This window comes from Felis catus, chromosome D1, assembly GCF_018350175.1.
Source record: "Felis catus isolate Fca126 chromosome D1, F.catus_Fca126_mat1.0, whole genome shotgun sequence".
NCBI classification, from domain to species: Eukaryota; Metazoa; Chordata; class Mammalia; order Carnivora; family Felidae; genus Felis; species Felis catus.
Window position 1 is genome coordinate 47,051,343 of NC_058377.1, and position 27,697 is coordinate 47,079,039.

General features: G+C 38.2%; 1 protein-coding gene across 19 annotated transcripts in view; it reads left to right on the forward strand.

Moving 5' to 3' along the window:
- The window catches only part of SYTL2 (synaptotagmin like 2), a 155,449-nt gene that overhangs the window by 120,735 nt on the left and 7,017 nt on the right, over positions 1–27,697 (forward strand). For 7 of the 19 annotated variants that reach the window (XM_045038658.1, XM_019811685.3, XM_019811683.3 and 4 more), the window contains 10 exons: positions 1,499–5,392; positions 8,494–8,595; positions 10,576–10,629; positions 11,876–11,923; positions 15,129–15,223; positions 18,328–18,447; positions 19,738–19,907; positions 21,021–21,123; positions 23,451–23,621; positions 25,521–25,599. In XM_045038658.1, coding sequence (XP_044894593.1) covers positions 1,499–5,392; positions 8,494–8,595; positions 10,576–10,629; positions 11,876–11,923; positions 15,129–15,223; positions 18,328–18,447; positions 19,738–19,907; positions 21,021–21,123; positions 23,451–23,621; positions 25,521–25,599 — 4,836 coding nt within the window. Of the gene's footprint in view, positions 1–1,498; positions 5,393–8,493; positions 8,596–9,338; positions 10,360–10,575; positions 10,630–11,875; positions 11,924–15,128; positions 15,224–18,327; positions 18,448–19,737; positions 19,908–21,020; positions 21,184–23,450; positions 23,622–25,520; positions 25,600–27,697 lie in introns of those variants that run through there. The other 12 variants (XM_045038663.1, XM_045038665.1, XM_045038660.1 and 9 more) reach the window with 12 other exon arrangements.

Sequence of the window (27,697 nt, forward strand, 5' to 3'; positions counted from 1 at the left end):
AGAGAGAGCGAGCCAGCATGTGCATGCATGAGCAGGGGAGGGACAGAAAGAATGGGAGAGAGAGAATCCCAAGCAGGCTTTATGCTATCAGAGCAGAGCCAGAGGCAGGGCTCCGCACCGGGCTCAATCCCACAAACCATGAGATCATGAGCTGACCTGAGATGGAGTCAGATGCTTAACCAGCTGAGCTACCCAGGTGCTCCTGAAACATCCAAGTCTTAACTAAAGGGGAGAAATGCCTGAGCTCCCTTATCTAAGTGTACCGTGTGCCCAATAATTAAGGCTCAGACAGGATTCTTTCTGCTTTCTTGATAGCTTAGCATAAACTTAAATATCCTTCTCTAGCTTCCTAGCCATTGGTCAGCCAACATCAGGGAACAAGTTGAGATCACATTCTCCATCAGTCTTCAGTTTAGTTTATTTGGCTCATAGAAACTAGTAAACTCGCAAACTATATCAGGGAAATGGAAGATAACAGAGGAGCCTCTTGAGATCATGGTCCTCAAACTCCAGTATGTAGAACAATCAGTGGGATAACTGTTAGTAAAGATTCCTGGGCCCCTCTTCAGAGATTCTGCTTTAATGTAGCAGGAGTAAGGCCCAGGAATGCAAATATCTTCATTGTAACATTCTTATACTCTGGCGGAAGCTCCAGAAAGTTGTTTTCCCAACTCCTGAATCTTCTGGTCTATGTTCCTCAAACGTGGGTATAAGCCCCCTCTGATGTTTATGAGTATGCCAGTGGATTGGTGGAGTCACAATCAACATGTTGTATCTTCTTAGAGTGTCAGTTTTATACATAGATTTGAGAGTAGAAGAAAATATTTAAAATGTAACATAGGGGCACCTGGGTGGCTCAGTTGGTTAAACGTCCAACTTCGACTCAGGTCATGATCTCATGGTTAGTGGGTTCAAGCCCTGCATTGGGCTCTGTCTGGGCTGACAGCTTGGAGCCTGGAGCCTACTTCGAGTTCTGTGTCTCCTTCTGTCTCTGCCCTTCTTCTTCTCATGCTTTGTTGTGCTCTCTCTCTCTCTCTCTCAAAAATAAATGTTGAAAAAATTTTAATGTAACATAGATCAGAATACTAAATTCACATGAATTTTTACTTTATTTTAATTTAGCTCTACCCCTGACATGGGGCTTGAACTCATAACCCCACAAGATCAAGAGTCACATGCTCCACCGACCAAGCCAGCCAGGTGCCCCCATATGAATTTTCAGTATAAATCAGAGACTTCAGAGGAATTTCTCAATTGGGTCTATATCCCATATTTCAGAGGTCTACATTTACCTTCCTTTACTGTCATAGAGCAACTCTAATAGAATAACTTAATTAAGATTGTTTATATTATAGCCCCTGAAAAGTGCGGATATAAACAGCTAGTGGTATGGAAAGTGTAAATACAAAGTGCCTCTTCAAAAGATAATGTGAGTGATTGAATAATAATTCTTTAAGCATTCTCTTTTTTTATTTAGAAAAGCATTTCTATGTTGCAGATGGACTGTCTTGTGTTGAGCCTGAGCCATCTCAGGTGCCAGGTCACAGTTCTAGAGACCATCAGCAAGGTAAGCCCCCTCTTCTCAAGGCCTTAAAAGCAATGACGTCCTCACACTCTGATCCATTTGCCACTGAGATAAGGAAGACAACTGATGATTCCATATCTAAAGTCCTAGACTGGTTTAATCGAAGTTGTCATTCAGAAGACAATAAGTCATCTCTCCAACATCCCCAAGGAATAGAGCCCAAAGAAGAAATAGACTCAGAATCACAGGTTGCTACTACCTTGGTGACAGATGACACCAGTGTAAAAGAAAGTGGTTCAAAAGCTCTATTATCTGCCAAAGTTAAACTGACGCCTATGGAATCTGATTTGACATTCCAGGAAAAGGGAAATATGCTACCTTCTGGAAATTGCCAAAATAATAATGTGAATATCAAACCCAAACCTATTAATTTGTTCCAACAAGGCAAGGAAGGTCTAGGCATATTGCAATCATGTGAAATCTATGACCCAAATCAAGGGAGTAAAACTATGGACTATAGCCAAGGTTCGAAAAACATAGGAGAAGGAAATCGGGTACTTCCCCCAACCAGTAACTATTCCTACAGTGCTGTCACAGGACCTGATGCAGAAGACCAAGTTCCATGCAACATTAAGGCTATTGGCACCTTAGGTGAAGAAGAGCCTAAGCTTCAGAGTTTTGAAAAAAGTAGAGAAAACTCAGAAGAGAATTTTGACTCTTCAACACTTGTCAAAGAACCAAGTTTGAAAGACAATATGAAGACAGAGAAAAAGAGCAAAGAAGAAGATACATACATCCTGAAAGCTTCCTTAGAGCCAGAGTATATTGAGTCACCACATGGGATTGCCAAAGACAAATCTTGGAAGAAGCCTGAAGTCCAATTACAGGATGCTGTTGAGGCTCCCAAGAACCAAGTACAAAGAGAGAAATACAAAAGAGTAAGTGACAGAATATCTTTTTGGGAAGGTGAGAAAGCTGCTGCTAAATTAACTCATAAAGAACCCACATCATCATGCAGTCAAGGGCGACCTTCTGCTAAAGCATATCAGCCTGTGAAGTCCATGGACAATTTATCTACAGACCAGACTGAATATAATCAAGTCATTAGCAAACAAGTGGTCCTAGATGACAATGGCCACATAGCCCATCTCTCCAGCTTTTATTCCTCGAATAAATCTAAAGAGACCAGGCCTCAGAAACCAGGTGCATCCAAAAATTATCCTTCAGTTGACCAATCAGGTGAAATGTCTCCTTTTCAGAATAGGATAAATGAGCCTATAAAAATGTTGCCAGAGGCTGAGAGCTGGCATTATAAAAGGGATCTTACTTTACCATCATGGCAATATCCTTCAAATGTTGCGAATGGAATATATACTCCTTTGGAGAAAGACAGATCCCTAATTGGTGAATCAAATCCCAACTTTAAAGTTATGTCCCTAAAAGAAAGAATGGATGAACCCAATATGGAACAGGTCTATAATCACTCTCAATTTGAGAATTTGAGAAAGTTTTGGGACTTAGGAGCCAATACAAATAGTCAAGACAATGTTGAGAAGAATACTACCATAGTAAGCCAAAAACCTTTGGTGCCTTTTAATAGCCAGAAACACAAAGAACTCAGTGACATTAAATCATCAGGAAAAAATATCCATGAAATAGGGACACTTCCAGGTAAAAAAACATTACCAGCAAGAGAGGAAATTGAGAAATTAAATTCAAAGTGCACACTCCAGGTGTTACCAGATGAAACCACATTTCCATTGAGACCATCCAGAAAGTCTGCTCATCAGTTGCCAGGAAATGAGTCATCAAAGGAAAATGTGAAAAAGAATATGGAATGGTTTGTTACACCAGTGTTCAAGGAAGAAAAGGATTACTCAGACCAAGAGATACAAGAATCAATAGTAAAAACAAGTGTTTTGTCTAAAGACTACAAAGACACTTTTAATGACAACTTACAGAAGTTACTTTCAGAAGCTTCATCACCAGCCATGCAAACTTCTGTTGGAAAAGTTCATGAAAAACAAGTGCCTGAACGAGAGATTTCTGGAAATAAAACATGGCCTCATGACACAGATTTTGCTGATACTGAGGGAGAAGACAGAGGACATGAGGAGATCATTAATGAGCATGTAGAAAAAACAGTAGCTCCTCCAAAGGTCAAACCGAACACTTTGACTGCTAGTCTAGACAAACTCCTGAAGGAAGCAACTGGGACTTCACCTTCTCCCTTACCAACCATGTTAGAACCTGTTACCACTAGGATCAACTCTGAGCCTGAAGAGAGTAGAGTTTATGAAAAAGGGATAGAATGGAGTCACAACATATCAGACTATCAAAAAGAGATAATAGCTCCTTTTCCAAAAGGGGAAGAAACTTTGGGAAGTGCAGCTCTCCTTCAGAAAGCTGAAAGTGGTGAGTGCCAGCTAAACACGGAGGATTTGTGTCAGATGGCTGCAGAAAGTTCTCACTCATTGGGTCGACCTTCTCATCTATACAGAAAGGATTCTTTTGGGGATGTGGCCAAGTCTCCCCAAAAGATGCCTTATTCCAGGGATGCTCATCTTGCTCCCCAGGATAAGGCATTACCTTCACAAAGGGAAATTTCAGAGACTGTGGAAAAAGTCATTCTTCCACCTAACCCTGCCTTGAAGTATGTAAATGCTACATTACAAAAGCTACTTAGAGAAGCTTGGTTGAGCTATCCAGTTGGGAGGGGAGTAGTGCCTGGAGAAGTAAAAGCAGAATTTCCTGAAGGAGTTGAGGCAGCAGGTAGCCCCCAGAATTCTACACCGTGGGCTATAATGGACATTTTAATTCCAGACAGAAAGGATTTTTATCCCTTCACCGTAGTTCCTGATAAAACTCATAAAATTGGATCTTACTTAGCTGCCCGAGTATCTCCATCAGAACAAACCCTTTGTTCATCTGATTGCACTGTTACTCAGTATGGCAAAAAGTTATCCCAGGAAGTGGCAGAAATTGTGAAGGAAACAGTTATTCAACCTAAATCAGAGTTCCTAGAATTCAGTGCTGGCTTAGAAAAACTACTGAAAGAAGCAGTTGAAAGCCCCTCCTCAAAAAATGAAAGTGATACAGGGACTCTTTCTCCATCAAAGCTAACAGGTAGTACTGAGGTGCCCAGGCAAGCTGCTTCTGAATTCCATCCTGAGGAAATCAAAGAAACAGTAAAAAAGTCTGAGGCGCCATCAATAACTGAGAGTGCTTTTGATATGGGTTTTGAGAAACTTTTTAGAGAAGCATCGGAAACTCCTTCTTACCTGCTCCAGTTGTCAGTGAAGGAAGAAACTCCCGAGAAGGAGTGTCCACAGTCAGAGCAGGACAGTTTCTTGAAGACAGTGCCCCATTTTTACTGGACAGCCTCAGAGGCCTCTGAAAGGAAGCTTAAGAATAATGTTCTCAAATCTCAAGTCAACCAGTGTGATGAAGTGTTGGGCGGACACCAAGCTATGACTGATTTATCAGTAGATCTTTGTGGTCCTGACAGTGGGGTTGAGATCTTTGGAACCCCACAGCTCTTTGCAGAACATAAAATAGGGGTCACTGAAACTATAATAGCCCCAGAGGACAGGGACAGTGAAAGTCAGGTTGCAGGGGTTCAAGAAGGGACTTCTCAGGAACCTGGCTTTGAAAAGGCTCCTAAAGCAATGAGTGTGTCCACAAATAGGCAACCCATTTCTCTCCTGACAGACAAAGCAAACCCTACAAAAACAAGTAAAGTTGAATTGATTCTGGCATCACCATGTAAGAGAGAAGAGAAAAAGGAAGAGAAAGAAGGTTTCTCTGACTCTGATTTTTCAGATGGAAACATTGGTTCCAATGCAGAAAGCTGGAGAAATACCTCTAGTGAGCATTCTGATTTTTTTAACCTGTTGGTTAATGAATTGATTTGTGGAATGCTGATGTAAAAGATGATACAGTTTTTACAATTGAGATTAATTTGACATTCCAAGTGGTGCTAAATTCTTCATATCACTTTAGCTCTACCTAGCCTTTCTTAATGAAAAGCTATGTTTCCTTTTATATTCTTCTTTTTTTTCAAGTTTATTTATTTATTTTGAGAAGGGGGGTGCAAAGAGAGAGAGAAGGAGAGGGAGAGAATCCCAAGCTGGCTCAGCATTGTCAGTGCAGAGCCCAGTGCAGGGCTCGAACTCACAAATCATGAGATCATGACCTGAGCCAAAGTTAGATGCTTAACCAACTGAGCCACCCAGCCTCCTTTTTATTCTTTAATCAAATCAGTTACATAGAGACAGTTTTACCCACAGGCAGTGTTTCAGAATCTGACTTTATTCTCATTAATCACAATAGAATTTTTAGGTTTTAAAAGTATTTTTTAAAGAACTTTTTGGGTTTAGAAAGTACTTCTAAAACATCCTAGCTAGTTTTCCTCCTGGACATAATTAGAATTTCATTCTTAATGGGCAATCCACACAGAAGTCTCTAGTAAGATTTGTGGCAAGACAGTGCCACAAATGGACAGACATTTCCCTTTTAGGATGAATATTTTACCACAGTAGGGGCTAAATACCAGGAACAAAGTGCAAGGTTGGAACTTTCTTTCCATCAGATACATAGTACTGTGGTGTTTTGTTGCCACTCTTTTCCTCTTGTGTTCAGTTATCTGCAGAATCTTTCCCTTCTCTAGAGTATGACTTTGGTCAGATGAATTCACCTGATTCCACCTGAAGGCATTGCCTGGCCTGCTGCATTTCTTTGACTCCAACTTTGGCCAAATGGATGAAGATCTTAATTGATTACCACATTCATCTGAGCGGACTTGAGGGTAGTGGTTTCAGCCAGGCTGTAAGACACGGGGCTTGTCTCTGTTTGCTATTGTGATCAACATGGGCATTTTAGAAGAGAAACCCAGAGACAAATAGGAATGAGAAGTTACCCAATTATAGTGATTAAATGATAAAGGATGCTCTTTGGGAGGGACATTTTAACCAAAGTTGCACAACAGCTAGTGTCAGTCACCCTCCTAGTAGTTTTAAAAGTTTGTCATTTTTGAGTCCCCTCAGCATCGATGAGAATGAGTAAGTCTTACTGGGTGGATGACTTGTGAGGTTTGGTTTCCTTTGCAAGTAACTGTAGTCTTCTCTTCTTGAAAACTGACCAAAGTATCCCCTTTAATCCTAATTAATCAACTTGGAGCCCCTTTAACAAAGGTTGTTGGTAAGCAAAGGAAAGTGATATACCAGTCTCTGAAACTAGACATTTGCAAGAGTATAAGTCAGTATGTTAAACATGCTGAAGTAGACTTTTACTAAAGTACCCCATTAGAGACGAGAGTGAAGTGACCCTAAGGGGGTAAATTTGTACTTACTTTGGAGACTATTGCCTAATGTATATAGCTTTGTTTATAGTATATCAGGATAACCAATTAGACAGTAAAAAGCCTATCTAAAAATGAAATAATATTAAATAACCACCCAGAGCTTAGAGAAGATATTTAAAATTCATAAGCCAATAAGAGGTATAAATTAGTACAGTTGTAATTTTATATCCCCTAACCTAAATTTTTATTTGAAAACAAACAGATGGGGGTAGGGTGGGAGAGGGAGGAACCTGGCTACAGTAGCACCACAATTTGGGTGAGCAACTTAACATGTTTGACATGTGGCTGAGCTCTTAACCAATACCTCAGTATGCTCCTTACCAAAAAAAAAAAAAAAAAAAAAAAAAAAAAAAGTTTCCATGATTAAATACATTTGGAAATGCTGGGAAATTATGCACGTTATTAGCATATTAAAGTCTATAAGATCTGTAGTAAGAAACCTTTAAATCTGAACACAGAGCATCTCATATCTAATTCATCTTAGAGTCCATTTGCTCTAGAATGCCTGTTAACACTGGGGAGAACTGGGATGCGTTTCAGGAAAGTACTGTGTGGAGAAGTGCTTCCCAAATTCTTTGGCCCATTAATGAAATCATGCAGTGATTTAGCAAACATTTTTTGTTTTTAAGTAGGCTCTACATCCAACGTGGGAATTGAACTCACGACCCTGATATCAAGAGTCACATGCTCTCCAACTGAGCCAGCCAGGCGTGCCTGGCAAACATTTTTGAAGTGCTTATTGTCAGACACTGTTCTAGGCACTAAGAATACAGCAGTGATAAATGACAATATTCAGACCAGGGCTAATCCATGATGGAGTTTTCACTGTCAAAATGAAAAAGTTAAGAGCCATCTAGAGATATTTTTTTATAACATTAGATGTATTTAATTTAAAGGACTATTCTTATTTTGAGATTATGCCCTTTTTCTTTTTTTCTTTTGGTCCTAACATGCCTTTTTAAAAAATGAATACAGGTATTAGTACATGATACAGCCCCCTCCCCTCCCTCCCGACTTTAAATTGACTTAATTACATAAAAAGTTGACTATTTCATGTCATTTCCCAACATTTTTTTGGAAACTTTACTACCTCATGAAACCCAAAAAGCCTACATTCTTCATCTGGGGAATTCGCCCATCTGTGTACCTGATTATACACAGATGTTAAACATCTGAATCCTGCCTTCTATGGTTTTCAGCTAATTGTTTTAATGCTCCTAAAACCACTTTGTGGTTGTCTTCAAAAGCTGGAAGTGAAGTGGAAAGATTCAAAGTCTGGCACAGAACAAATCATGTGCCTAAAATAGAGGTGTAGACGACTAAGAGATCACTCTTCTATTTATGTGGTAATCTTGTTTCTTTAGGATTTATGCTTGCAAATATTTCTTGACCAGGGAAATGGTTTTTAAAGGACATACCAAGAGAGTGGAGAAATTTTTCTTTTTTTTTTTTTTTTTTTTTGAGAAGTGCTTCATAGAGTAAATACAAGTATAGAGGCTTATAACATAATGCCTGCTTTCAACCTATGATATCAATTTCCACTGGTTTTTAAGAGTTTGGGTGTTTTTTGTATTGTGCAGTGTTCATCGATTTTGTCTTGTAACAGGTTCAGAAGAAGAACCCAGTCCTGTCTTGAAAACTTTGGAAAAGAGTGCTACTAGGAAAATGCCTTCCAAAAGTCTAGAAGACATTTCATCAGATTCACCAAGTGAGAAAATTTGCCCCACTGTTCATGCCCCAGTCTGAGCTTAAAAATGCTTATGTGCTCTTCTGTGGCCTCACTGCATGCTTGTTGTGCACTGAAGCCCCTAAAGGGGGCGTTAACAGATGAGAATAACCGTTGCAAAGTGAGCAGAGTGGCTGGAACTTTTAAAATAGCACATGAGGTTTGGTTACTAGACACTAGGTTTCCTTGAACTGAAGAATCCAAGTTTGAGTGTTTATTCAAGTACAGTGAGTTTTAAAAGATTGGGGTAGCTAGTGGTTCTAATAATAATAGCTAAGATTTACTAAGCACTGTGTACCAAGACTTGGCTAAGCATTTCACATGCATTATCTCATTTAACTGGCATAAGCAACCCTATGAGGATGAATTGTTATTCCCATTTTAGAGATGAGGAAAATGAAGCTCAGAGAGGTAAAGTAAATTGCTTAGTGTCCTGCAGCAGAACTGTGATTCAGAATCAACAGACTAATACCAAGAGTAGTTATGAAGTGACCATGTTATATGTGACAGTGATGGATGTCTGATGAATTTTACATGATATAGAGATGAATGAGTCCCTAGCTTCAGGGACTGTCCTCTTTTATTCCTTCTTTTCACATATTTCTTTTGGATACTGGAACTATAAGCCCAAAGACTATCTGGCCTGCAATTCTTTAGGCACACTGTTCCGGCCCCCTCCCCCTCCCCCAACTGCTCCTTTAATTGGTGAAGGACTTCTTGAGTACTAACATAAAGGATAATATCTATAGGGACTTGTGAGCCACACAAGCGAATTTAGAAATCATGACTTCTAGGGGGTTTGTTCTTAATTGTTTTTAAACTAAGATGCACCCCTGGGAGTGCAGAGGGTCATGAGAAAATTTATTGAATGAAAGTTAACCACTGCCAAACTCATATGATTGAAAGTTGACCATTCTCATGTTTAGAATATGCTTTAGGCACCTGCAATTGAAACTAAAAAGTCTGAATTTAAAAAGGAAAAGGAAAAATCCATTAAATAATTCCTGAAAATCAGAGATTCTCAGGACTCTGAAGACAGTATTCCCAATTTAGGCAGTTCTATCCCCACTGGAGATCTTAGAATCTTGGGGTTAGAAGTGACCTTGAAGGTCACCCATTTTACACTCCTCCCCACCATGCAGGAATTTTCTATAAAGCCTCCTCAACAGGTGGCCAACCCCCTACATCCGCCTGAATGCTCCCACAGAAAGGGAGTCCAGTCCTTTGTTGGACCGCCCTAATTGTTCTTCCTGATGTTGGCGATGGGTCCTGAAAACAAAAACAAAAACAAAAAACTCAGCAACAATTGTCCAGTTTGACAAACCTCTTGCCTGTGAAGCATGGGGATATTTCCATGGTGCAGCTTTAAAGTACTTAGGAATGTGTAGGGTTAAAAAAAAAATCACCATCAGCTGACGGGTATTCCTGCACGCTCCCTTCCAAATACCGATACCCACTCTCACACTAGCCTGCCAAGATTCCACTTAGCAGCTGGTCCCCAGTTACATCTCTTCAGTTGACTTCCCAAGCAAGGCTCCCAGAGGCTTACACAAATGATGATGCATGCACAGAAATATTTGTTAATGACCATGGGTTTGAGAAGGTGTTAGTCATGGCTAGCATCTTACCCTTTCCAGAAGAATAGAGAGGCTGTTGCAGCCCTGTGTTTTCTTCTGCCTCTGGCCGATTGCTTGCTCTTAGCTAACCCACTAACCCTTGGGAGTCCGTGTGCAGCAGTGTGCTGATGTAAGCTGCATCGGGGCTGAAATGGGAGCTCCCGCTATGGCACTGGTTCAAGTAGCTAATCTAAAGAGAAAGTATTTTGGGGAAGACATCTTGGTTGCACCCCTCACTGCATCTTGACTAATTGCTTCCAACTCCGGGGGCTTCCAGGGACAGTCTCATTGTTCTCTCTCGCCAAGGGTCAGCCGTGTTAACCATTTGTTAATTTCTCCTGAACAGATCAAGCAAAAGTAGATAATCTGCCAGAAGAATTAGTACGTAGTGCTGAAGATGGTAAATATCTTTACGTATTTGCATGTCTGTCTGGGGCGGTTTGGGCAGTCACCGGGACGCAGCTGTTGGATAAATAGAAGAACGTCATTTGCCACTATGTGATGAATGGTGCCTAAGTTATTATAAAATGGTTCTGACTCGGTGCATTTAATACTAACTATTTGTATTCTCAAGGCTTCTGCTGGTGATACCTTTGTGAGGATCTCATCAGAGACCCTTGGCAAGCGAGGGTTTCTATAAATAGGAAATTGTATTTCTATTGGTATGAGCTGATTTTTGCTACTCTGACTTGCAAAACTCCTTGCGAGGGCAGGAAGCATCGGGTGGGCTCCTGGGTTAAGTTATTCCTGTATTGGATTCGCACATCTCAGCATTTGGATCTCTCTGGCATAGCTGGTAAAGCTTTAACTTCAAAGGAAGGAGTCCCAGAACCAGAGTCAGGATCCTCCTTGGGTAATTTAAATAGCTAAATATAGACTGAGGTAAAATTTAACTGGTTCTGAATATTCAGGAGCCAGAAGATTTTGAACTTTGTCAATGGATTATTACTGGGTTCAGTTATAAAATACATAGGGTAATAGTGCCTTTGGGGGGAAGGGATGGAAATGAGTCTGATCTTTATATTTTATAGCTCAGCATTTATGCAAATGTATAATTTACATTTGTATACTGGAATTGTGTTTTCTAAATTGCCTTTACTATAATAAAAAAAAATGTGTATTAACTGAGTTTTCCATATAAAATGCAGCATCAGAGCTCCTCAAAGGTCATTCCTTACTTTTATGTCATAGTTTTGTCTTTTTCATTTTATGTTTACAACAACTTCATGGAAGTAGGCGGGGCGGGGATTTTCATGGTCCTTTACTGATAAGAAAAGCTCAGAGAAATTAGATGCCTTTCTAAGATCCTATAGCTGGTTGGTCAGTGGAGGGAGGTGGCAGCTAGAATCTCGGCTTCATTGCTCCTAGTGCAGTGCTCTTTGCATTTCCCAAGCTATGTGTGGCTCAGTGAATTAGAGGAAAGATGCCAAGCATCTCCTGTGCTGGATGTTGGATTTTTAGTTGAACAGGAGACCCTAAAGCGGCTAATGAAGAGTTACTCTGGGGATCAGATGAAAGCAAGCTAAAAACCCATCAGATGTATTCTTCAGTCTCTGTTGTGAAACTGACATTTGAGCTTTACTTTCTTGTCTCTTTAATCCTTCTGTTAAAATGGTATTTATTCTCAATGTTGCTCTTCTGAGTAGATCAAAAAGCAGATCAGGAACCAGATACAAATGAATGCATACAAGGAAGTGAGTAGCAGGATCTTTCTCACAAATGACTAAATGTTGCCACTTTACATGGTGTTAAATATACTGAAATAACTAACACTATTAATAACACAGTATTTATTATTGGTACTAAACTCTTGCAGCTTATAAAACTATTTCATTCTGGCAAGCGTTTTATTAAAAACATTTTACTGCTGTCAATGTTGAAAGATTAATTCATGGTTCCACTGAGGAAGAGTTATGTACTTAAACAATTTTTATGTAGACACACACACACACACACACACACACACACACACACGTGTGTGTGTGTGTGTGTGTGTATTTTATATATAAATATATACATGTATGTTATTGCTGAGTATTGTTATACTTTTGTACATCTCTCTGCTCTTTGAGTCTTGGCTTAAAATGAAGTTGGCACCTTGTCTTATCACTTGACTTTTATGTTGCACTATATGGTCTTGAGTATTGGATCTCTTGTGGCCTTTACACAAGACTGTAGACATGACACAATTTATGAGTTATTTAGACATAAGAAAGAATTGTACTTTTACAAGTATGTGGTATGGTTGTATATGCCTCTCTCCATATCTATGGAAGCAAATTTTATTATGTCCAGGGTTTAAGCTCTGGGGTTCAAAACTGGACTCAGTATATATTCAATATATAAAGCAAGTGAACATCTGAGTTTTAAGAAGTAAGTGTATACTTGTGGTGGCTAATGTCCATCAGCTAATTAATATCCACCACGAATCAAAAGTAATGATTATTTACTCTTTTCTGTTCAATCTTAAGATTGATGTACTTAACTCTGACTACTGTCTCAAGGACAAATAGCACATTCAAAGGGAGTTTGTGGGGCCTTGCAAAGGATGCAGATAATGCGTGTGTGTCTTCTAAGCTTCTCGCTTTCAGTCAGTTTCATAATGCTAGGTGCTGGAGGTATGAAGACAATGATACACATGTCTGCCCTCAGGAGTCTACAAGATTTTTATTGACAGTTTGCCAACAGTCTGGATGTGCTAATAAGTCTTAATGAGAACAGCAGCTAACTGAAGGAGCCATTCGATAGAGAAACAAAGTGCTGATGCTAGAAGGCAGTGACATCTAGTCTGAAATCTGAAACTTTGCTCATAAGGTCATGCCAGAGAGGAAGGTGTTGAGCTCTGGCACATGACCTGGCAAAAGGACACTCCAGGCTTCAGATCTTAGTGCGTGTTCTCTGTCCAGCTGCTGCAGAGGAAACAAAACTCCTGCCCCTTGGGGGTGTTGGGTAAAGAGATTTCTCCAGTTGCTTTTGAACTGGCAGATACTTAGGTATGGTCATCTTGTTTTATCTTGTTACATTTTTTCAACAGTTAGTGGAGGAGTGAAAACAGTAACATGGACATATATGCCAATGTACCTGTGTCTTCATTCATGACCCAGCTTAGTTAGGTCAAGCCACGAAGGCTAGTCATGTGCTGAATTCTGGATGTATTGATTTCTCTCTTATTTTATATTATCCAAGATGACTTTAATGTCTGGGCTGAGACTATTGCTTTTCTCCAGTGAAGACTGTATTCTTACCAAAAAACAAAATGAAATACATGATCAAAACATAAATAACTGAAGCCTAATAAATGTAAAACTGACTACATTTGAGGAGCAGATGTAGATTTTGCAAATAATGGGAAGCAGTATTACATAAATTTTGTGTACTCATTGGGCTGTACTGTGCCCTCACGGGACCTAGTCTTACACCACTTCAGTGTAAGTCACCTGAATATGCACACATACATATTATTGTTTAATGGGAAGCAATTAAAGAAGGTATCATTTCATGAGTCACCGTAAAATATGTTTTGATACATTTGTGAGCCAAAGGCTAGATGAGAACTATGTGAATAAGAAAATATTTAATATATATAGTTCAGTTTTCAGTTTTCCTTCATTAGCTTTCTTTTAACCAAACATGAATTTAGCTAATGCTTAGGGCTGAATTTGAGCCTTTTGAGTTATATATAGAAATATAATTTGATTTTTATCTATTTTCCTGGTATCTCTTTCACTGCTAAAACCAAGTCAGTATATTTGTAGCACATCAAATAGGTAATTTAAGGATTATCAGACAATATTTACTTTTTTAGCAAATAATTATATATAGAGTATACTATGTGCCAGGCACTATTCTAAGGGCCTTGAAACATGTTAACTCATATAATATGCAAACTCTGATTCACTGTAAGAAAAGCTTAGACACTAATTCTTTTTTTTTTTTTTTTTTTAGTTTATGTTTTGAGAGAGCACGCATGAGAGAGAAGGGGCCAGGGAGAGAGAGAGGGAGAGAGAGAGAGACGGAAAGAGAGAGAGGGAGAGACAGGTAGAATCCCAAGCAGACTCTTCACTGTCAGAATGGAGTCCAATGTGGGGGCTTGAACTTCACAAACTTCAAGATCATGACCTGAGCCAAAATTAAGAATTGGATGCTTAACCACCTGAGCCACCCAGGTGCCCCAGATACTAATTCTTAAAGAAGGAAATAGGTTTCTAACTAGAATTACACAAATGAGGAATAAAATTCATCATCTCATTGTGACTTCCACATATATACTTACTGTATCAAAGGGTATCTAAATTAAGGTGTCTAAATAATGTCTAAACAGTTTGTTTAAAAAAATAGTTTGGAATCATAGTCTTTCATAATTCTGAGTGAGAAACACTATCAGAGAAGTGATCCTCATAATCACTCAACAAACAAGCCTTCTCTTAGACGCTCAGTAGCCAGGACACTTTTATGATTGAGTTGTGTACGGAGATCCTTGCTGTCCAATGAAATAGTTTTTCAGCCTGCAGCATGTTTTAAAAATACATCTCAAGGAGATGAACCAATAAATCACACATCATGTGGTTCAAATCTCTGATGTGAAAAATAAGTTAAAACTGATTCACAATGTCTCTATGTTTTAATAAATATAATTCAACTCCAGCTCCAGATTAATAACAATGAACAGTTTTTAAATTCTTATTTTCAATTGGTTCATCTCCTTACTAGTTCTCTCTATATAATTTATGAAAACTGCATGTTGCTTATCTTAGGATCCTGTGCATGTGAACTACTATGCCTTTAACCTTTTTATAAAAATATCTCATTCATAGACGAAAGAAAAGTGTGTTTTCAACTTATGCTTTATGTTTGTCCAAAATTGTAAGGATAATTTTGAATGGAAATGCTGCTGTTTAGTTTCCACAGTGCCTTCACAACCTGATAATCAGTTTTCCCACCCTGACAAACTCAAAAGGATGAGCAAGTCCGTTCCAGCATTTCTCCAAGATGAGGCAAGTTTGTCTTTTGTAATTTCAGAAAAATGGAACCAAATCGGTGAATTTGTTCTGCCAAGGTTGGTGTGTTTTTATTCAGCTGTGGCAGAGACCAAAGAGGTCAGCAGGACTGACCCATGAACTTTCCTGTCAATAAAGGTAGTGTTGTTGATCCTGGAATGAGGCATGGCATGTCTCATTTGACTCAAACAGCAACTCATTTTGGTGGTGAAGTCAAATTGCGTTGATTTTGGAATATGACCTTTGTTTCAAAGTGGGTACAAAATAAGAAACCCCTACAGAAATATGTTGGTGTGAAATAACCACTATTTAGTTTACAGTAGAGTTGATTTGTGAAAGCTTAGTCTGGGTAGCATGACTAGCTTGAAAGCATTTGGTAAAGTAATAGAGTGACAATTATACAGCAGACTTTAAGGATATCTCCTGGGCATAGACAATTTGTGTACATTATCTCATTTATTCTTCCAACAAGCCTAGAAGGCGGGCACCATCATTATCCCCAGACGTTACAGGTCAGGAAACACCATGAGAGGTAAATAACATCACTCATCTAGAAAAGGGTTGAACCAGGACTGGAGCCCAGATCCGATTATCATGGTTAGCCATTATGCCTAGTGCCTCAGGTCAGAACAGGACTATTATCTGCTATTCCCTGAATACTTTGTAAATACCAGGCACTTAATATTCATTCTGATATCTAACTGTCACTAACTAAATGTGGTAGGTACATAAAACAGGAAAGTGCCTGAGATGTTGAATAACTTTCCCCAAATCCAACAGCTGCTAAAAAGTAGACCTAGGACTTTAACTTAGGTCCTTTGACTTAATTAAGATTCCATGTTCTGGGTTGGGGGATGGGTTAAAGAGGTGATAGGGATTAAGGAGTGCACATGTCACGATGAGCACTGGGTGTTGTATGGAATCATTGAATCACTATATTGTACACCTGAAACTAATATAACACTGTAAGTTAACTAGAATTAAAATAAAAACTTAAAAATCCCCCCCCCCCCAAAAAAAATAAAAGATTCTATGTTCTTGCAGCCAGGTAGTTAGGAGCTTGGAGTCAGACACTCCTACTTCTGGCTGTGCTACAAATTTGCTGTGTGACTATGGGCAAGTTTCTTACTTTCCCTGTGTCTGGTTTCCTAGTACCTACCTGATTAGGTTGTGAGGAGTCAGTGAGATAATGGAGGGAAAACACAGGGCATCGTGCCTGACACATAGTGAATACCCAGTAAACATTAACTGTTACTATTTGCAGTTCGGGTCTGATTTTTGATGGTAAAATTAAAAGCTTTATCCTCAAGCATTCTCTTAGTAGATGAAATATGAGGAAAGTTCTAGACAGCATATAAATTACATATCTCTTGCCTGACCTCCTGGTCTTCCCTTTGTCTATTCTTGGGCCTTAGATGAACTGTATCTGCAAATATTCACCCCTGCATATGCATAACAGCCCACAGTATAGTTCCTTTGAAAAGAATCACTCATTCTTTGAAACTAAATCATTAGTTGGAAGCCACTGGTAGGCACCTCATGGAGTTCCTGTGGTTTTATACCTTTGTAAACAGGCTTTGGTCTTGGTTGGTCATATGAATAAGCTATATAATAACTGAAGAGGCAAGTGATACCAGTTCTGGTTTTTCATGCTCCTCCTTCACTTTTAATGTGCTGCCTCATAGCTCCACACAAAGGAGAGTCCAAGTCATTTGAGTTTGTGCATCAGAGATGCCAAATTAAGCTGTATAATTTTGTCTTTCAAAGCACATGGGTCAGACTAAATGTTAAAGGAAGTGGACATGAAACCAGGCCTTGTGCCTTTGTCCATTATCCCTTTGAGGCTTAGTTTAACATCAGTCACATTTGTTGAGTACATGCTATGTGAAAATTGGTGTTCCAGGTCAACAAGACAGGATCCCATCCTTCATGAATTCACTAGTGACCTGATATACTAGGTAGACCATAGTGCATGCTATAATAGAGGGAAATGGACTGTAAGCATGTGGGGAGAGGGTGTGACAACAGAGACATTTAAAAGGTATGGTGTTTTGTTGTTGTTTTTTTTAAATCCTTGAGGGAGGATTTTTTTCTTATCCATATAAGTCATAAATTTTGTTTTTCTTTAACTCCTTAACTCTGCATTTGAATTGGCATCTGTTATATTGATACATAATTGCATGGCCCCAGAATATGTTGGCATGAACTAACTACTCCATACAGATGTTTCCCTAACTCCACTGAACTGCTCCATAAACTCTCTAACCCCAAAAGGAACACATTCTGAATCATGAATTTTTAAAGGTACTGTCTGATAAACTTTAGCTCTGAATATAATAAAATTTATTATTGCCACTTTTTTTTTCTTGACCCAGGTAAATATTTCCTGGGACATATTTAAAATAATACTTTAAAAAAATTGTTAAAATCTTATGTGGGTAGAATTTAATACATGTTAATAAATTTAATTTAATATATACTTCCCTATAGCAATAAAAAGATAAGCACAATAGCACTATGAAAATACATAAGAGGTGGTTTAGAATTCTTAAATATGTATATATATAAGTTCTAATTGAAACAGATCAAACTAGCATTTATTTTTCTAGTTTAATAGTGTCTCAAGTAAAAGATTTGAATTTTAGGGAAGACAGGCTATGTTAATAATGAGGAATTACACACGACATTTTATGTTTTGATAGTAAGTCTTAGACCTTTTATTGTGTGGGTAAAGTTAACTTCTCATATCTATCAATAAAGTTCCCCAAGTAACCTAAATACATATACTAAGACAGTAACAAGAAAGCTCACAGCAATGCTGCCTTCTGTAGCACTATGGGCCCACCTTGTAGGTGAAAAAAAAAAAAATCACTTTGTTACTTTGGTAGCAAAGCACTGCTCTCCTCCTTAGGTGAGGTCCAAGATAGACCAGCCCTTTCATCCTGAATCCCATTCCCTGGTGATTAGCACGAGTGTCTTTTGACCTTCAGAAATGTTGACAGATCCCTGGGATACCGAGATATCATATTTTTCTAAATTGAGATTCTGATCTTCACTCATCCTGAATTTAAATTTTGTGTATATTATATGATGTTTTGTAGAGTGATGACAGAGAAACAGATACAGCATCAGAAAGCAGTTACCAGCTCAGCAGACACAAGAAGAGCCCAAGCTCTTTAACCAATCTTAGCAGCTCCTCTGGCATGACGTCCCTGTCTTCTGTATGTAAACAAAGGCTCCGTGTTAATATCTCTCTGCTTCTGTGAACCTTGCTCTGCCGTGCTCCTTCTTACTATAAAATGGCTCCCATTGTATTCCCAGATTCCAAGGACACTAGCTTTTTCTCTAACCCACAATTAGCTTCTGGCTAGCTAAATCTTTGTTTTTCTTTTTTTAAGCATAAAAAGAGTTCACATCCATTATAAATGAATATGTTTTTTGGGATGTAAGTACTTTAGAAATAAGCCTAAATTACCAACAAGGTGAACTGCTGCATTTTTCTCTGCAACAAATGGGGTAACTATTGTTAAGTTCTGCTTATATTAGATATGTTTTATATTCTCTTTGCAGGTTTAGAATTGTATCTCTCTTTTAGCAAACCTGATGAATAAAGGTACTGATTCACATAAAAGAATAGGATCTCTTTGCCTTACAGAAGGATTTAGAACAGGGTTTTAAAAGGAAATCTACTTAAGTGTATTCAGGTTGGCTTTAGAAAATTTGACTTTACCTAGAACTTCTTTCATAAAGTGAGATCAGTCATTGTGCATGTAGTATGTGTGTAGAAATATATATATGTAAATATATCCACATACACTTACCAAATAGTTCTCTGATATACATAAACATGCACATATCTCACCAGGTATGTGAATCAAATGATAAAGCTGTACTTAAATTCTTACTAGCCTCCCATTTCTCAAACTTTAAAAAAAAAATCTGTTTAAATTGAATTTCTGCTGATAACAATCAAATGTTTGGCCTTGGGAAGGCTTTCAACTGCCTTCATCAATCATCCATTCTCTACCCTTCCTGACCTCTAAAGGCGTATGGCCCAGTAAGCATTTTCCTAGATTTAGTGGATGAGTAACATAGTAAAATTCCTTTTTAGTGCCTTGGAAATTTGATAGAGCAATGTGTCACTGTGATTTGTGTGCCTGGGGTTTCTCACATCCTCTTTCTTTAATGTCTTAAATACTAAGCATGCCTAAAAATGGAACTTTGAATGCCCCCCACCATAAAAATCCCCCTGCTTTGAAATGAGCCAGTATCTAAATAACTTTGCATTTCACTTTTCATCTGTATCTTTTAGAGGCATTTTTTTTTTACACACTAGTTGTGCCATATATTACGTCAGGTTGTCTGTGTTGGCCTGTCTTTATGCCATATTTTATTAATTGCCTTAAGTACAAACTAGAGAAATAATGGCAAGCAAAGATTATATTCATGATCCTTGTATTGGATTTGTGAAAGAGATAGAAACAAACACTGTGTGTTTCGGATGCTTTCAGGTGAGCGGCAGTGTGATGAGCGTTTACAGTGGAGACTTTGGCAATCTGGAAGTGAAAGGAAATATTCAGTTTGCAATCGACTATGTGGACTCATTGAAGGAGTTGCATGTCTTTGTGGCCCAGTGTAAAGACTTAGCAGCAGCAGATGTTAAAAAACAGCGCTCAGACCCGTAAGTACAATTTGAAGTAACTGTTTTCTCTTAGTTATTCGTAATCTTGCAGAAACTGGCCAAGAAAGAAAGAAATTGAAGGGAGGGTATGTGTGTGACTGCATCAAAAAGAAATGTTTGACAAGAAAAGTTTGGGGGAAGTGTTGTTTTATTTACTTTATAAATTCATATGCCAAAGTTATTAAACTATAAAAATGTCAGAGAAGCACAAAATATTTCAAGTTGGAAGGGACCTTTGAGGCCATCTTGTCCCATTCATTCTTTTAACAGATAAGGAAATTAAGGCCAGAAAAGATAAGTGACCTATTTACATAAATTCAGAGAGTCAGCAGCAAAACTGGGAATAAGGGCTTAAACCCTAATCTGTTCCCATGACTTTCAAACTTCTCTAAAGTTAGGGACATGTAGGGGCATACTTCAGAATGTTCAATGGTGCAGGAACAGTTAAGATTCTAGACTGAGGTAGATTCTAAATTTAACTTGTATTTTACAGAAGAACTTTAGGGGGAATTACCAGCTCGTCTTTTAAATCAGAGGCTTAATTGATACTTCAGTTTATTTGCAAAAATTGAGTACATTCCTCACTTATCCTTATGCAGAAGTCAGATTCTTAATTATTTTGCTGGCATAAGCCTAATTCTTCATGCTTTTATTATAAAAACAATTGGGGCCAGTATACTTTTTCCCCCATTGAATGTGGCTTCATTAGGTTGGTGCTAAGAGTAACTTTTGTTTTCAAAAGGCAGTAACAAAACTTTTTAAAAAAAATTCTGTAAGCACCAGTCTTTTCTGAATTGGAAACAAGCCACTAAAATTAAGCACTACATTAGAGGTCTGTCCCCCACCACCCTCCATATCAGATAAGGCCAAAGAAAAAAGGAGTTCAGGAAATATCCTTTAAAAAATTTTAAAACAATTATGAAATGATCAATTCTGCTGCAATGTGTTTAAATGTTTAAGTATAAAAGACATTAGTGAGAACATTCATTTACTTATCACTTTTCTGAGTGTCATGAATTATTTCTGTCAATTACCAATGCATTTTTCAAAGTAGAGATAGAAACATGACTTTTATTTTCTCTGACCTTCTTGTCTTTCCGCTTCTCGCTTTAGATATGTAAAGGCCTATCTGTTACCAGACAAGGGCAAAATGGGCAAGAAGAAAACACTTGTAGTGAAGAAGACCTTGAATCCTGTGTATAATGAGATACTGCGGGTATCTATGAACTCTCTGTCTAGGAAAATCCTAAATGATGATGTGTCACTGTGATTATGTGTAAATAGCCATGTTGTCTAAAATTTTTTTAATGTGTGTTTATTTTTGAGAGAGAGGGACAAAGAGACAGAGTGTGAGCGGGGGAGGGGCAGAGAGAGCGGGGAAACACAGAATCCGAAACAGGCTCCAGGCTCTCAGCTGTCAGCACAGGGCCCAACTCGGGGCTCCAACTCACTGAGATCATGACCTGATCCAAAGTCCAATGCTTAACCAACTGAGCCACCCAGGTGCCCCTAAATAGCCACTTCTTCTTGGGTAGTATCTTTACAAGTGAAGTCAGTCACGGGGAGAGAAAAAGGGAAGGAATAAACATTTTCTGACAAACTGCCTTGCATGAGATCATACACTTTGAATGTTGTTTGCATTCTGTCATGCATTCTCTACATAGGCCACCAGGAGGATACTGCCTGCACCTCACAGATGAAGCAGGTGAAGCTTAGAGAAACAAAGGAAATTGCTCAAAGATACACAACTGATAGAATTGAGCATCGTAAAAATTGATTTACCAAGAGCATAATTCTGATCATGTTATTTCTCTGCTTAAAATCTTTTAGGATTCCCATTACCCTTAGCGGCAAGTCCATCCTTCTTAACACGTCACCAGTCCCTCCACAACCCAGGCTCCAGCCTCCTCTTTTCAATTTCAGAGTCTTTGTTCAGGTCACCCTGATTCCTTTCTGTTCTTTGGAGGAACTGACTATATTTTCTCACACTGCTGGACTTCCTGTTCCATCTGGCCAGAGTGCTCTTTCCCACATTCTATCCCTAACTACCTCCTACAGCCTTAAATGCCTCTTCCTATGAGAGGCTGTCCTTAACCCATCAGGCCACCTTGCGGTCTGCTGCCTCAGTCACCTTGTTCTATATTAGGCTTTGTTAACACTCAGCACTTGAACTACTAGCCTCATTGTCTGCTTTCCCATTAAACTGTGAGTTCCAGGAGGGCAAGGTCCAACTCTGCCATTTATCAACTGTGTGAGTTTGGGCAAATGACTGAACCTGTCTGTACTTCATATCTGCCAAAGGGAGACAATAAGAGTACCTACCACTTCAGTAGGTGTGAACATTCAAAGAATTAATATATGCAAAGTGATTAGTATGTATTAAACACATGTTGACTCAATACAGTGTCTGGATAGGTACTCAAAAAATGTTTATTGGAAGGATAGATGGATAGACAGATGAATAGAAAGTATACCTGCCTCAAATACCCATATTTCCCCCTACCCCAGACTGTATAATGTTGTCTTAGTCATGATAATTTGAAACTGGAAACAGAAGAAGTGTCATTCATTCCCTTTTTCTGAAAGGCTGTCCAACTATTTGATTATCCTCTGAGGAAAGAAGCAGAATTAAATTAATTTTCAGTCATCCATGGGTCAATTTTTTATAGATTTTCTGTAGCCAGTTTTTAATTACAGTTTGACTGTGATATACCTCCATACCCTAGCTGTTTCTAGGTCAACTACTTCAACCCTATACTCAGGAAAAGCCACCTAATTTAAATGGTAAATTCAGAGAAAGACCGGCCTGCTACAACCAAAATGGACATTCAAGTAGTACATCATAAAACCAAATAGAGATTATTTTTAGGTCAGAAGTACTATTATCCCTCCCATGATTATATACAATCTAGGATTGATTGCATCTTAGATGAAAAACCGTTAGGATGCCAGATATTTTCCACTTAACCGTATGAATCAGGAAAAAGGAATTTAATTGAAAAGTACCTTGTCATTGCAGGATATCTGTAGTGCGAGATGTTGTGTGTAAATGGGGGCAAGTGGTATATAGGAATTTTCTGTACTTTCTGTTCAGTTTTGCTATAAATCTACGACTGCTCTAAAAAATAGAGTCTATTAGAAAAAAAATACCTTGTCCTTAGGTAGAAAACAGACCACAGGATTAAACTTCATTAGCATTTTGAGACTGAATTGGACTTATGTTATATCTAGTTTGAACAAAAAAACATCCAGTAAAAAATGAATAATTGGCTTTCGTTTTTAGAAAGCTATTACTGGCTATGATATTTGAACTGTGGTTTGCTTTTCCAGAAGCAGAAAGAAAATCAGCTTTTGTGAAAGATGGATTTAGCTCTTTGAAACAAGACACTCAGAATAAGATGACTTTGCAGTATCTTTGAGACTTGAAACCTAGCAGATGAGAAAACCTGATCTGTACAGATGACTTTTCTCTTTATCTCTGTGTCATAACTTTGGCATAAAATAGTATTATTCACCACTTTAATTTCCTTCTTTGACCTGCAGTATAAAGTCGAAAAGCAAATCTTAAAAACACAAAAGCTGAACCTGTCCGTTTGGCATCGAGATACATTTAAGCGCAATAGTTTTCTAGGGGAAGTAGAACTTGACTTGGAAACTTGGGACTGGGACAACAAACAGAATAAACAACTGAAGTGGTACCCTCTGAAGCGAAAGGTAAGTTCTGACGTTTTTGGTTTGTTGGTTGGTTTGGTGCCTGGCATGTAGGAGAAAGCTACTATAAACTGCATTTTAATTAATAACGGTTATCCCTTGTTTGGGATCATTATATCTTTTCACTCTGTCCAATATGTCTCTTATGCCCTTTTAATGTATTTTCTGTTCTTTTTTTTTTTCTCCTCTCCAGAATTCAGGCTGGCTAGTTTTTGCTAACTTGTCTTTCCATTCAGTAATTTTCTTATCTGCTATGTCTAAAACACCCATCTTACAGGTTCTCAATCATTATATTTTTCAGATTTATATTTTCATTTGATTTTTCATAGACCACTTCTCTCCTAAAATTCTCTATCTTAACATTATCCTCATGAACATATTAATCAAAGTTATTTAAAATATGTATCTGAAAACCCAATATCCTAAACATTTGTATGTCTCTTTTATCTAATTTTTTTTTCTCTTAGTTTGGTCATTTGGTCCTTTGTCCTGGTATGCCTGTTCATTTTTTATTATAAGCTAGACATTGTATATGAGAGTTCTAGGGATACTTTGAGAGGATTTACTTTTGTTTCTGAAACACAGAGTGGGGACAGAACACTTTTATCTGAGAACAAACTGACTAGAAGCTGGGTTTCAGTTTTCATGTGGTCTCATGTAGTTTTTGTTTGCTCAAATTCCTAGTCTATGGCCCTTCAGGGATTCCAAGTGAAAGCCTAGGGAAGTAGTTATCAGATTTTAGCATGCATCCCATTCACGTGAAGTACTTATTATAATACAGATTTCTGGGCCCTATTGCCAGGGTTTCTGATTTAGTAACTTCTGGGCCCAAGTTTCTAGCCATGGCTGGTTGCTGATACAGCGTCTTGCCTGGGGACCATACTTTGACAACCACTGATCTAGAGTATGTCTAAGGCTATTCCTTTCTATTATGCTCTAGTTTGGCACTACTTAAAAATCAGCTGATGCCTCAAAGTGAAAAGCAACGAATGTCAGACTCAAAGATGTTCTCCATTTGAGTCGTGATAATAATTCATTAATTCCTTCAAATAAATTTGTTTAATCCAGTTTTTTTTTTATTGCTCCCAGTGTGAGGGTTGGTATGATCTCAGCTGGAAGTGATGAATATCAATAGTAGAAATCATTGTTCAGCATCTCCATAATAAACCACTTATGCTTAAGAAATGGTTCCCAAATATTGTATCAAAATCACCTGGAGCACTGATTTCTAGTCTTACCCAAGACTCACTGGGTGTGAATTCCTTAGAAGATGTCAAAAGCTTTTCATTTTAAACTAACCCTTAGGTTTCTGATGCATAGCTATGTTTTGGCAATAAGGCTCTAAAGGACCAGAATTTGAAAGTGAAACCAGCTCTCTTATACTTGAAAATAATAGATACACATTTTAAAATTATTGTCCAGTCTTTGTTATTCTTACAGACATCAAACCATGTGATCTGAAATGATCAGGTTAATGCAGCTTTGGAAATGTAATGTTTGGCTTTTCTTCTCTCAGACTTTCCCCACACTCTTCTTACTCAAAGAAAGAGTAACTCAAATAAATAGTTTTATGTCTGACTGGGTGACCAACAAAATTTATGTGCTTTTATAAAAACCAAAGCATCCCAGAACATTTCTTCTCTCTCCAAGAAAGCCATTCTGATTTCTTTACTATCTCTGAGACTGAAGGCCTTGAGATATTTTCTGGGTACCAAGCAAGTCTTTCCAAGATACACAGTATGGCTTTCCCAGATGTAAAAGCAAGAGTTTAGCTTTGATGGAAATGTTAATTCGGGGCACTCATGGGTGATACATACTCACAGAAATGGGCATTTGTTGTCCTATAACACAATATCAACAGAGTAAAATAGTTTGACACTGACAGTGTCCTTCATTTTCCAGACAGCACCAGTTGCCCTTGAAGCAGAAAACAGAGGTGAAATGAAGTTAGCGCTCCAGTATGTTCCAGATCCAATTCCTGGTATGTAATGATTTTCCATCCAGATTTATGTCCTTTCCCGATCCCTTCCCTCTCCAAGGATTTCTTTGAACTCTGTGGTATTTTCAAAGGTGAAACCCTAGGCAAAATTATTAACTTAGTAATTATATGGACCAGATGAGTCAATTTATAGTTGATAATTCTTTATTGTGGTAAAAACACATAATATAAAATTTATCATCTTAACCATTTTGAAGTGTACCTTTTGTAGGATTAAGCATATTCACATTGTTATAAAGCAGATCTCTAGACCTTTTTTCATCTTGCATATCTGAAACTCTGTACCCTTTAAACTTCAGCCTCACCATGTCCTTCTCCCAGCCCCTGATAACCACCATTCTACCTTCTGGTTCCATGGAAAAAAAAATGTTCAGTTTCCAAAATTCTCTAGTTTACAATCCTTGTTTGAACTATCACCTCACTGTCCAAAAGTTGTTTTTTTTTTATTGTTCCCAGTGTGAGGGTTGGTATGATCTCAGCTGGAAGTGATGAATATCAATAGTAGAAATCATTGTTTAGCATCTCCGTAATAAACCACTTATGCTTAAGAAATGGTTCCCAAATATTGTATCAAAATCACCTAGAGCACTGATTTCTAGTCTTACCCAAGACTTACTGGGTGTATCTGCACAGTGTGGATGGCCTTTCCCGTATTCAGAATGGAGCCTGGGTGTTCCTCACAGGCAAGAATTAGACAAATTCATATGGAGCCCTTAGGAAGTAAGAGTGTATTGGTTCCCCATTCTTAAGGTCTCAGCAGGACTGAAAGCTTTTTCCTCAAGATTCCTAATTGCGTCCTTGATGTTAGGGCCTCAGGTCTCCAGCCCAGTTAAGGAGCAAGAGACCAGCAAGAAATGAATGCCTGCCATTACTTCCTAAGCAAGTTCCCCACGTTTTTCTCCTTAAGAATCTGTATAAATGTTATGACTGAAATCAGAGGTTGCAACTCAACTGCTTTCAGTAACCAGGCAGTGAAACCAGTGGCATGAAAGAAATCTTGGATGGTAAGGGCAGTGATTGAACTAGAAAAAGCATTCTAATTCGGTTAAAAAAAAAAAAAAAAGAATTGGAGGGCAAGTAAAAGATATCTTTAGGTCCATATGGCTGCCAAACCACTGTCTTGTTACTTCTGGATCTTCCTAAAAGGCAGATTTTTAAAATATATAATTTCTATCCTATCATTTATGGTCCACATGCATAGAAATTCTGCCAGTCTGTTTTCCACCACTATCATTTCTTGGTGGGAGCAGGGGGCAAAGGAGATGATGTTTTGTGATGGGCTCCACCTTGTCTGATTTTTTGTTCATGTAGTTTCTCTTCTCTGGAGTGGCTTCCTCTCTCAACCTATCCAAGTCTTAGATGAAGCCCCATCTTCTCCATAAAGCTTTTCCTGGCTATATGCATTCACCCTCGTTGAGCACATCATCACCTAGAACATTATAGTAATAACTTGGCATACAAGTTTCATAATAACTTGTATGAAAATACAAAATGTAATTTCATTCTGTATTACATTTTTATAGTTTTTATTTGAATTACTCTTTTTAAGTGTAAACATTTCCCGAGGACATAGATTTCTTATGTTCCTTGTATCCAATGATATTACTAGCATAGGGCTGAGCATATAATAAATGCTCATTAAATTCCTGTTGGTTAATTAGGTTAACCCATTCAGAAAAATATGGTAGCGGTCCTCTGTCCATGTGCACCCAGCCTAGCCAACAACTAAAGAGTAAGCCAACTTCTCAGAATTCCCTGGCCATAACCCTAGTTATTATGTGTGCGTACACAATATTGTCACAAAGTGTGTAACCACATTTAACAAGAAAAGTGGCTGTACTTAGCCAGTACCTGTTTTGGTTACTTTATACTCATTATGTTTCAAATGCCTCCCATTAACAATATTTGAAAGGAATATGCATTTCATTAAGATGTTTTGAATATAACTGTAAATGGATGATTTATATACCTGATCTCTATAATTTATCTTGAAACAAGCCAAACCCAGAAATAATGATGTAGTACTCTGTACTTGGAATCAATATGAATTATTTGCATAGAGTTATCTGAGCTCAGTGCA